This window comes from Panthera uncia, chromosome B4 (assembly GCF_023721935.1).
Source record: "Panthera uncia isolate 11264 chromosome B4, Puncia_PCG_1.0, whole genome shotgun sequence".
NCBI classification, from domain to species: Eukaryota; Metazoa; Chordata; class Mammalia; order Carnivora; family Felidae; genus Panthera; species Panthera uncia.
Genome location: NC_064809.1, coordinates 115,148,048 through 115,160,654, shown reverse-complemented (window position 1 = coordinate 115,160,654; position 12,607 = coordinate 115,148,048). Strand labels below are relative to the sequence as shown.

Here is a 12,607-nt window from a genome sequence, read left to right as displayed (position 1 = left end):
TATATATATATATATATATATATATATATGTTTATATATATATAAAATAGATTCCAGATAAAACTGGCACAGAACAAAAGTCAAATCTGAAGGTTGTTTGTTTCTTCTATCCAGTTTAATCTATCACACTCCAAAAGGATTTGAAACCACTAGCTTCCACGTATTAAAAACTCATATACTACTATCTTCTAAGATATTTTAACATAAGATACAACAGCCCTCGACAACTAAAATATTTAGGAATAATACAAAACAAATTCTGTCCAAGGAAACAAAAGGAGTATTTGTTACCAGACACCCAAGGTAAGATAATTACTATGGTCGTCTATTAAATTTGGCTCCTCATTTTCATATGATTAGAGTACAAACAGAAAGCGTTGGTTTATATTTTGCGTATTTGTTGAGGAAAAGTATATCCACTCAAATAGCCAAATCTTTCCTCTGGTCTATACTCAAGAAAAAATACACTACTCACAGCTTAACTATATAAAAGACACAGAGATTTTTTTAATGAATTGTGATGTTTATAGAGTCACATATCAACCCATCAAAACATAAGCAAGACAATTTTTAAAAAAATTCTGCAGCATGTTAAGAGTTCATATAGTTAGGGTCCTTCATAAAATCTAAATTTGAATTTTTTTTTTAACGTTTACTTATTTTTGAGACAGAGAGAGACAGAGCATGAACGGGGGAGGGTCAGAGAGAGGGAGACACAGAATCTGAAACAGGCTCCAGGCTCTGAGCCGTCAGCACAGAGCCCGACGTGGGGCTCAAACTCACGGACAGCGAAATCATGATCTGAGCCGAAGTCGGCCACTTAACTGACTGAGCCACCCAGGCGCCCCTCATAAAATCTAAATTTGAATTAAATACACAGGCAGAACTGAAATAAATAAATAAATAAAACCATAAAATCACAGACCTCCTAGATCCTCAAAGTACATAAAATTCAACCTCTTAGTCATAGCAGGACTCCTTAAAATATGGTCATCCAGATCTATTTGAATATAGCAAGGAACAAGAAGCTTACTATTTTATATAATGAAACTTTATAAATAGTTAAAAATGTATTTCTTGATTAAATCAAATCCTAAATTCCAAATGTGCTTTATATTCTGTGGACCTGTATGGCAATTCTTTAGGAAAAGGCTAAAGAAAACCATAAATCTTCCTCTCAGATAACTTGGGTTCAAGTAGGGTCTCAGCCAAGTTTTGCAGGTCTTGGGTAAATTACTTACACTCTCCAAGCCTCAGTGTGCTCAACTACAAAATAGAAAACACTCATGTTTTGCAGTCAAGGTTGTTCTGAGGATTAAATAGTTTCTGCGCAGAGCCAGGGACATAGTAGCCATCACCGCTATTCTCACATGACTCATTCTTCATTGTTTATGCACCCATCTGACCATCTTTGACATGTATATATATTTTTAAAAACCCGTAAGTAGCTACACTGACTTCTTTAAATGGTTTCCCCTCTATCTCTCTGAAAAAAGAGGTCTTTCTGATGTCTCTACATCTATTAAATCATGATGCCTTTAGAGTATCATTAAGAGAGTATCCATAATCCTGGATACCCAAACTATTAATCTGCTAAATTATATTTAAAATAAGTACTAATACATATTAGTATCGGCAGCACTTATTAAGCCCCTATGTTGCTCCAGATTCAAGCTACTTCTAAGAAAAAAAAATATATTGCCAAGAACCTCATTTAAAAAATCCCTATAAAGCAGCAATACTATTTTTTCTCACATTATTATTATGTAAGAATGTATATGCCTGTGGAGAAATATATGTTTCTAAATATAAAAAATACATCACTCTAGATCAGGGGCTGGCCAACTTTTTCTCGAAGGATCAAATAGTAAATGTTTTATGCTGTTGTACCACAAAAGCAGTATGAATAAGCACGGATGTGTTCCAATAAATTTTTATTTACACAAATAATGGCCAGCTATTGGGTCATGGTTTGTTGACACCTGCTATAAATGTTTGGGGAAAAAAAAAAAAAAACCACCCATAAAAAAAAAAAGAAGAGAAAAAACCATCCATAATCCTACCACCTACAGAAAAACTGGTTAACATTTAGTTTTGTTGTAAATAAGTCTTAGTTTTATTGTTTAAATATTTTTTTAATGTTTATTTTTGAGAGACAGAGTGCAAGCAGAGGAGGGGCAGAGAGAGGGGAAGACACAGAATCCAAAGCAGGCTCCAGTCTCTGAGCTGTCAGCACAGAGTCCAATATGGGGCTTGAACCCACGAACCATGAGATCATAACCTGAGCCAAAGTCAGACACTTAACCAATTGAGCCACCCGGGCACCCCTGTTTAAATACTTTTCTGTGTTAATGTACGTTTGTTTGAATTCAGTAAAGTATAAACAGAAAACCTGGGATCATACTTTATTAAGATGAAGTTGGTGTTGTCACTAATATTTTTATCACACGATTTTAACAGCTGGATAATACATGAATGTATTAGTATATCAATTTACCTAAATAATCTAATGTTGGACATTTAGGTTATTTCCAACTTCCAAGTACCCTAACTATTATCATTTTTAAAAACTGCTAATTTCTGAAAGAATTTGTATTTCACTGCTGTTCATGCTTTAAAGGTTCTCAGTTGAAAAATGCTAAATGACCATCTGTCTTCCTTTTTTTGTGAACTGCCCATTAATCTACCTTGTTTATTTTCTATTGGGCTATTAAGATTTTTTTAAATCCTATTTTGCAATTGATTTTCCTATAATAAAGACATTAATGCTCTCATAGGTATAAATATTTCCCCATTTTCCTTTCAATTTTGTTAACTTTTTCAAATCTTGCTTTTTGCCAGATTTTAAGTTTTAGGTACTTAAATTTATCAAATTTGTTCCCCTGACTTATAACTTTGTTCTTATACATAGAAAAGCCTTACCTTCACAGAGATAAGAATGTACATTCATATTTTATTATAGTTTTATAATCTCCAATACCTATATATACATATATAGATATATTAGACACCGTATATACATTATACACTGTATACTCTATATATGTGCACCTGTACACACATACATAAATATATACAATATCCCTTCAACTCCATCCCCCTGCTCTTCTTAATTTCCAGAGTCTCATTTCAAGCACTAATTAACTGTCACTGGAGCTACTGCCCACTTCCATTCAGTCAACAGAGCTGAAGGAGAGCAAAAGTTCACATACAAGTAAGTGAGTGGAACAAAGCCAGGCAACCTCGGAAATTAAATTGCCATTAAAAAGAAAAACCAAAAAACAAAACTGAAAACAAGAGGGAGCTCTGTAAAGCTAGAAAAGATACCCTGAACCCCATCCCTGTGTAGAAGTTCAGGGAAACTAACTTTGCAGATAAATCCCATACAAAGTTATTATGAGAACAAAGAGAATAAAAAGAAAGGCATTCTCAAGAAATGACCAAAAAGAAAATAATATGATACAAGACATTTAAAAAAAACAATATAAATCAGAATTCGAAAACAGAAATGAGATGTTAGAACTTGGGAAAGAATTAGAAATTTTTAAAGTCTCTTCAAAATGAAGGCTAATTTAAAAGGAATACAAGAATGATTAAACACAATAGATAACACCTTAAAGACAGACAAAAAGGAAACAATTTTTGAAAATTAAAAATAAGGAAAAAGTTAAAATGATTTGAAAGTAATAAATCTCTGAAGAAGATCTAACAAAGAAAAGACAAACATAAGGAAAATAACAAATTACTAAAAGCTATATAATTCAAGAAAACTTTCCTGAAAGATCTGAAACAACATATTAAATGAGCACACCATGTCCCTATGAATAGCAATACAGAACGATCAATACCAAGACATAATCTAATAAAATTACTGGACTTTATTCATTTTTTTGAATGCTTATTTATTTTTGAAAGAGAGAGCGAGTGGAGAAAGGGCAGAGAAAGAGGGGGACAGAGGATAGGGAGGCGGCTCAGTGCTGGCAACAGACAGCAGCCCAAAGCAGGGCTCGAACCCACAGACCATGAGATCATGACCTGAGCTGGAGTCAGATGTTTAACCGACTGAGCCACCTAGGTGCCCTGTAAAATTTCTGGACTTTAAAGAAAAAAAAAATCCCTTGGAAATCTAGGGAGAAAGAACAAGTGACTTATAAGGAAAAAAATACTTAAATTATCATGAGACATTTGAGACCAAAATTGATGGGAGTAACACACTCGAGTTCCTCAAGGAAGAAAAATGTGAGCCTGCTGCTGAGTTACACTGAAAGAGAATTTGTTATCTCAGAAAAAGTCAAAAACAGAAAACACATATTTATGGAAATAATATTAATAAATATAGATAGGGTGCTTGTGATTGTAAAATTTTGGAAAATATCTAAAATATGGGAAAGTTTAGATAAACCGTGGTGTTTGAACATGGAATGTTATGGAGCCATTAAAAAATTATGGTTATGAAGACTAGTAAAATGAGAATACTTGGGATGGAACACTACCGAGAAAAAGGCAGGCAACAAGACTGGACCAACAGAATGATTCTAACTATGGAAGGAAGATAGATATACATAGTAACACTGCAAGAAAACATTCTTCCCATTAAGGAAAATTTGGAAGAGAAATATAGAAGGAAAAAATAGTCTTTAAAAGTATATTAAAGATATGGATCAGAAGTTTATTTTATGCCAACACGACAATTATAAAACTGCTCAAAGAACACACTATATATAGACTAGACAAATATATACAAATACTAAGAAAATACTTCAAGGACATATTATCATGCAAACTTTGTATATCAATGCTCTTATAGAACATCAAGGAGACCACTTGATAGATATAAAGCTCTGTGGTCAAACTCTGAGTGGTGAAATTCAGGTATAAATATAAGCAAACAAGTTAACCAAATTAAAATTAAACTCATTCTTGACAAAAATAATTGTTATTTTTAAGTGTAATTAATAATTACTTACATTTACCAGACTCTATTCAAACAGGCTTACTAAAACTTAAAAGATCTATACCTAAAATATCAAAAATCACACTGAATAAAATTTAACATATACTAAAATACATTATATTTAAAACCTCATGAAAAGCCTGCTGCATTTAAAGATCATTTTTGGGATGGGCACTTGGGTGTTGTATGTAAGCAATGAATCATAGGAATCTACTCTGGAAACCAAGAGCACACTGTGTATACTGTATGTTAGCTAACTTGACAATAAATTATACTTAAGAAAAAAAAAAGGATCATTATTGATTCCTTAGATTCCTATTGAAATCTTCGAAAAGGACTGCAGCTTGGGAAAGGCAACACAGGTCAACCTATTTGAGAGCCTGTGCTGCTGAACCTGCCAAAGAGCAACATGCATCTGTAACCTGGGAGGTCTGTCAGCCCCGGCAGTTCTGCAGAGGCAGCAAGGCTCTTTTTCCCCTGTGAAAAGACACTGTGATCCACACAAAACTAATAGCTTCAATTCAGCTCAGACACTTCAAAGTTAAGACCTAAATATAGGCAATCTCATTTCTGATACAAAATTCAGTATAATGCAGATTCATGGACACTCCACGGTTGTCACTTTTGCTAAGAAACCAATTTGATAATTTTTAAAGATTTCAAATTCTTGATTGTTCAGAGAAACAAAAATTTTACATTTTAATCATCAGATGTCCCCTATCAACTATTTTTCTCAATAATCTAGACCCTGCCTAGAGTAAAACTGATCAACACAGAAATTGGGCTGGGTAACAGTGTATGAGTTGAATTATATCAATTTTCTGACAGACTTAACATTTTTATGAACACTGTTTAAATTTAAGAGGTGAATATTTAATATATTTGAAATCTTAAATGAATTCTAATAAAAAAAACTTTTAAATGAATGCTCAAGTAGCGAGTCTACGCGTCTAGTCACCAACAGATAAAGTATGCCATAATGAAATCATTTGTAGGAGAAAAAAAAATCACTCCAAAGATTTCAATTATGATGCCTGTATAAGGGAAACATAAGTATGCAGAATCATGAAAATTTAACTTTCTTCACTAAGAAAACTGGAACTGCATAGTTACAAACACAGGGACCAACCGGTATTGTCTAGCCCATGCACTTGGCTTTAAAGGTATTGAGGAAAATGAAATAATACAGTATACAAAAAATATATAAACATTCGCTCCAGGGAAAGGGGAAAAAATTAATTACTCCAGTTCAATTTCTTCACTTTCTTTAAAGCTTTCCTTTTTCTAAGTCAGTCTAAAACACAAAACATGATTACTGAGGGCAAGTTACAACTGGCAAATTAGCAGGTGTTTTGAGGGAATACATTAAACCTAAAGATATTCACACCAGTTTGGGAAAGTAAATCACAAAAGCTATTTTAACGATTTAATATGATTATTCATTAAAAGCTCACATTGAAGTTCACTGATCTTTACCCAAACATTAGGAGCTATGCTAAACACATTCACCATCTCATTTAGCCCTTAAAACAAACAAACAAACAAACAAATAACACAACTCTACTGAAAGTATATTCTCATTTTCACTGGATAAAGAAAAGGAGGCTTGAGAATTAAGTAACTTGCCGGAGTTCACACAGCTAGCTCTCCAAATAAATGTGGGACCTGAGAGACAGAACTATACCAAAAGATCTTACAGAGTTGCTGACCTGTGCTAGCAGGAGGCAGCAGGTATGTGAAAATCTCAGGTGACCTTGCACAAGAGATAAGCCTAGAGCATTACGGTTTTCCTCAACTAGAAGATAATTTAAATTCAGTTTTGCTCTGCAACTAATCAATGAAAATCCTTTGAAAATCAACAATACAGCGACCTGTCACCTAGAATTTTAAAGTATCTGTAAAGTGACAAGAGAATACTGCAAAGTTTCCAAAAGCTTTGGGTTCTCAAATCTTTAAATATTCAGCTGTTCCTGAGCTAGAAAGAGATTCCAAAGAAAACAGTGCTACCACTCTTGAAGAGTAGATCTTCAAAATACTAAGTTAAAAGTCTTATAATCTGAAAGTCCTCATTTATAAAATGAGAATAACATACATCTCACAAATGAGTAGCAAAAATTAAATGAGAAAATGGAATGTAAAGCAATAACCACAGTGCCTGAGACACAATAAACGGTAGTAAGGTGATAACCTCTGCCTGGAATGCTCTCCAAACCCTCTGACCACCGACACTCACTGGAGAGCTACAGGATAGTCTTTGCCACACGTAATGCTGATGTAATTACATATCTGTATGGAAAGTTAAACCCTGTATCTCACACCATACACAAAAATTAATTTGAAATGGGTGATAATAGACACAAATGGGGAAAGTAAAACAATAAAGCTTTACCTAAAAGAAAACAAAGGACACTATTTTAAGACCTTGGGGCAAGCAAGATTTTTTTTCAAGAGGACACAAAAAGCAGTATCCATAAAGAAAAAGTGATGTACTAGAGTACATTTCATTAAATTTAAGAACTTCTGCTCACTTAAAAAAAATTTTTTTTAAAGCTCATTTATTTATTTTGAGAGAGAGAGTGGGAAAGTGAGTGCACACAAGCGAGGGAGGGAGGGGGGGGGGAGAGAGAGAGAGAGAGAGAGAGAGAGAGAGAGAATATCCCAAGCAGGGTCCACACTGTCAGCACGAAGCCTGATGTGGGGCTCGCACCCACAAACTGTGAGATCATGACCTGAGTCGAAATCAAGAGTTGGATGCACCCCCTGTATTCATTTTTTACAAAGGCATTAGAGTTAAAAGGCCAGCTGTAAGCTAAAAGAAGATATATGCAACATGCATATCCATAAAACTGCTCCATCCAGAACATACAATTAAACTATAAATCTATCAGAAAAAACACAAGTAACAAAATACAAAAAGGAGGAACACTCTTGAACAGTGACCACACAAAAAAAGGCATATGAAAATACACTCAACTTATTTAACACAGAGAAATGAAAATGAAAACACAGTAAGATACCGCCACACAACCATCAAAATTGTTAAAATTAATAAGACACAACAGCTGGTACTAGCAAAACTGTGGAGCAACTGAATCTCACAAACAGTGCTGCCAGAAGCGTACGATGGCACAAGGATTTCAGAAAATCCTTTGGCATTTTTTAATATAGTAAAACATGATGCCTACATTAAGACTTAAGTCCATTTCTGAGTATTTACTCAAGAGAAACGAAAACATATGTCCGAAAGAAGACACATACAATAACATTCACAGCAGCTTTATTGTAATAGCTAAAAACTAAAAACAACTCACATGTCCATCAACAAACTGTGGCATATCCATGTAATGGAAAACCACAAAGCAGTAAAACAGTATAAACTACTATTCCATCCAACAAAGCAAACATAGTGAAGACTAAAAGAAACCAGACACATTCAATTCTTTTAAGAAATATGAGGTAGCACCTGGGAAAGGTTAAGCAGGAGTCCTCTGATGTGCCAGAAATGTTCTATACCTTGATCCTGGTAGTTACGCAGGTATATGTACATATAAAAATTCATCAAGCTGTATGCTTAAGATGTACGTACTTACTATGTAAGTTATATTTCAATTTTAGACATTTAAATAATTTACACATAATAAAGACAAGAGCAATAACTAAATCTAATGTTTTCAGGACCATTCCTTCATATCTGGTTTTAATAAAAAAACAAAAAAAAAAAACCCCTCTCTAGTAAGATACAATACAAACTGAAATGTAAGAATATACATGGTAGGTATCTGACCTTTCATGTTACTAAAAAGTCAACTCAGAATTTATAAAGCTCAACATGTCATGCTTCTAATATATCAGAAATCGGGGGGAAAAAAAGGAGAGAAAGAAGAAAAATTAATTCCCTTAAGAAGTAAGACATTGGAACACTATGATGTTTTTCACAATAGTTCCAATGTCTATGGGCTTAGGCTTTTGTCTCCCTCATCAAAATATAAATAACCAAAAAGAATCACAAAAACAAAATATTACTTCCTGCTTTTATGCTAATATTAATGCATTTTTCTGTGGCAAATCTATCATCCACATCCATAAAAGGCAGAAAGTGAAATTGCCTCCAAAGGCTTTCTCTCAGTTCAAGGTTTCTAGGATTCTGACATTCAACTAATCAATAACTCTGATTAGCAACTTAAATGCCTTCCAAAATAAAAGCCAAATCTTTGGTCTGGCATTCAAAGTTCCACATCAACATTATTCTATATTTACCTTTCCAATATCTTCTCACATTGGCCCTAAGAAGAACCTACGTGCTTTCCTTAACCCTTGTTTTTGTTCGTGTGATTTCCTTCATATAAAATATTCTTCTCCCAAAGTTCTAGATTAGCCTATTAAAATCTTTGTTACCTATAAATCCACTCACATATTTATTGAGGATCTTTTCCACATGAAGTACAAAGTTGGATAATGGTTGAGGACAAAGGAATGAGACACGGTTCCAACTGTAACATGGGAATGTACAGAGCTAACCCTACTATAAATTAGAATCAACTAATTAGCAGTCAATTCATAGTGTAGTAAAAACAAAACAAAATAAAAATCATTTAAGCATTAGACCCAGCTAAAAATCCGCTCTCCTTCAATTTTCCCTATTTTATTCCCAGATAATTTTCTCTCACTGTTTTGAATCACCATAAGATTGTTTTATAGGAATCACCTATAATATCATCTATAGATTTATCTCTTTTATTCTCGCAATACAGAAGAAACTTGAGAAAAGACTTCTTTTCTGTATTTTAATATCCATTAAATTTTCTTTAAACACTAAATATACAGTGAATACTGATTTCCAAAACTGCTTTTTAAAAGTGAAGAGCTCCCATATTTTATCTAATAATAGGGCCAAAGTGATTACAATAAAAAGTAAGGATTAAAAGAGATTGCACTTCACTAGAAATTTCTGTACAGAATTTCACGGAAGGTTGGCCAAGAATTAGATTTTTTGAGTAACTAAATTTATTTGGTTAACTATCGAACACTTAACACAAAAAACAAAGCTCAATTTACCCTGTGCCTAAACACACTCAATTATCCATGCCCACCAAACAGTATTTATGAATAGAAATATCTGTCTTGTAGTTGGTACAGTTGGAAATAAGCAATGCTTCTATAATTGTGATGTCATAGAAAGATTAATATCCATGTTTCAGATTTCACCTGCCAACAACTGTTTGTGTTTTGTTATATATAGTCATATTCTAGGATCATGTGGCTATTCAATGGCATAACTCAACACACATAAGCAACATAATCTAGTATGAATTACCTTATTCGAACATTTTTAAACAAGACCATTAAAAATAGCTAGCTGTAAATTTTTCAAGGAAACTAAATACAAATTTAAAATATTTAATTTTAAAAACTTAAAATTGAGAGGACCTGGGTGGCTCAGTCAGTTGAGCGTCTGACTTTGGCTCAGGTCACGATCTCACGGTTCATGAGTTCGAGCCCCTGCATTGGGTTCACTGCTGTCAGCACAGAGTCAGCTTCGGATCCTGTGTCACCCTCTCTCTCTGCCCCTCCCCTGCTCATGCTCTCTCTCTTTCAAAAATAAATAAAACATGGAAAAAAATTTTTTAACTTAAAATTCATTGTCTTATGTAACTCTGTCTTATCAACTCTGTTTTGAATAAACCCATACTGTACCTGGTTACTACCATGGCCAAAAGGAGTACTAGATAAATTAGTGGTTACACTGTGCAAAATAATTTCACCACTGAGAGATCCAGAAGCAATGTAACAATCATTCCAATTATATGTAACACAAGTTACTTCATCTTTATGATCCTGAAAAAAAGAAAGGAAAGTTAAGTACACTGCCACATAACCGTCACACCTCACATCTTCATGTTCTTGTAAATTTCATTTCTTTTTTAAATAAAACAGTATGTATTTGTGAATCTAATATTTGCTTTAACATTTTCCTCAAATAACCTAAACAAATTACTCAAATGAGTAGGAAACTATCTGATCAACATCAAGTCTTCTCAAGGAACAGAGACTTAGTTTTTATAACTGTAATAATGATCATGCACTCCAAAACAAGAGACAAAAGGGAAGGTAATTTTCTAGATAGCATTATGTCTCCCTTCCACTGACAAGTAACATTTACAGCAAGTTGACTATTGTGGGAGAGTCCCTGGCCTTGAGAGAATCACTGTTCAATCAAGAAGAGGGGACATTTAAATTAACATGAAAATGGCAGAAGGAATGCTAAATGAGTAGTAGATGCAAAGTGTCCTAGGAAAGAGAAAAAGGCATCACTGGACCTGAGTTGACAGAGGAAGCTTTGTGGAAGACATAAAGCTTGAGGTCAGCCTTAAAGAAAATAATAAACCAAAAGCAGGGAAAGGGGAAAGAAACCAGACATGCAAAATGCAAGACAGCCAAAACAAAAGCCCAAGCCAGAAGGAGCAAGGCATGGTTGACAGACAATAGCAGCTGTTTCCATTTGCTGAATACCTACTAATGCTGGGAACTTTATGGATTATTATTAATCCTTAGAAGAATCTTAGGAGGCAAGGTCACTTTTCTTATTTTATGGATGAGTTAACTACATGAGGCACAGGAAGTTTATGAAATCTGTGCAAGCTCACATAACTACTAAGTGGCAGACCCAGGATTCAATTCCAGGTCAAACCCCGAAGCCTATTTTCTTCTTGGGATATTAGGCTGTCTCCAAAATCCAAAGGGGAATCCACTTTGAGGAAATAAAAGTGGTTTTAAACAAACTGAGTTCACAAACACTGTATTTTCCAAAGTCAAATTAGAGACATCTAGTAGGCACAGAGAAAAGTGGTAAGAGTTAAGAGTATAGTTTTTAAGAGTTTGCTATTTATATTAATAATATAAACAAAATAACTTTTGTATCTAATAATTAGCTTAATGTAACATCAAGAATAGTAGCTAAAATATTCCACTTATAATCCAATTTTTTCAAATGGTCCCTCAAGCATGTCTGGAGATACTTTCACATGTCACTCCTTTCCTAAATCAAAGAAAAAATTGCTATCCCACGGGGGAAAAAAAATGCCTGATGAGAAGAAAAAGGAGAGTGGACATTTAATGCATTGTTCCCACTTGGAAAATTAAGAACATGGGGTCCAATACAATTTCTACGACTTTATAGAGAGGCAGGGGTCTTCCTTATTTTAACTGTGGAAAATAAGTCATTCTGTAAATCTTCAACAGGCACCTACCAAGTGCTAAAAATTGTGTTACCAGGGAGAGCACCACAGAGAAGAGAGCCCAGGTGAAAGATTAGATTTCCCACTATCACAATTAGTCAAATACTTGTTAACTGAATGAATAAAAAAAAAAAAAACAAAAACAAACAAACAAACAATGAAGTGCCCTAAGAGTTGCAAACAATGAGAAGAGCTAAAACTATCTGGAGTAATTGGGGAAAGTGAGGAAGGAAAAACAAGTAGAATTTTTCATGCAGTAGGAGTTAGAGGTGTAAGTGATGCTCCTAAAATGAGTGAGAATATGTGACAAAAACTGGCCACAGACTTCTAATCTCTTCTCAATTCTGTAAAACATTCTCTGCTCATAGTATGTATACCCCCTCTAAATAGCTTTAATTCAATTATTTCATAATTTAAA

The 12,607-nt window shown here is 33.9% G+C and overlaps 1 protein-coding gene across 4 annotated transcripts in view; it reads right to left on the bottom strand.

The window, feature by feature from the left end:
* The window catches only part of NEDD1 (NEDD1 gamma-tubulin ring complex targeting factor), a 47,407-nt gene that overhangs the window by 23,400 nt on the left and 11,400 nt on the right, over window positions 1–12,607 (bottom strand). For all 4 annotated transcript variants that reach the window (XR_007456781.1, XM_049626116.1, XM_049626117.1 and 1 more), the window contains one exon: window positions 10,649–10,789. Coding sequence is in view for 3 of the 4 variants with exons in the window: in XM_049626116.1 (XP_049482073.1) it covers window positions 10,649–10,789 (141 nt within the window). In the remaining variant the exon portion in view is untranslated. The remainder of the gene's footprint in view (window positions 1–10,648; window positions 10,790–12,607) is intronic.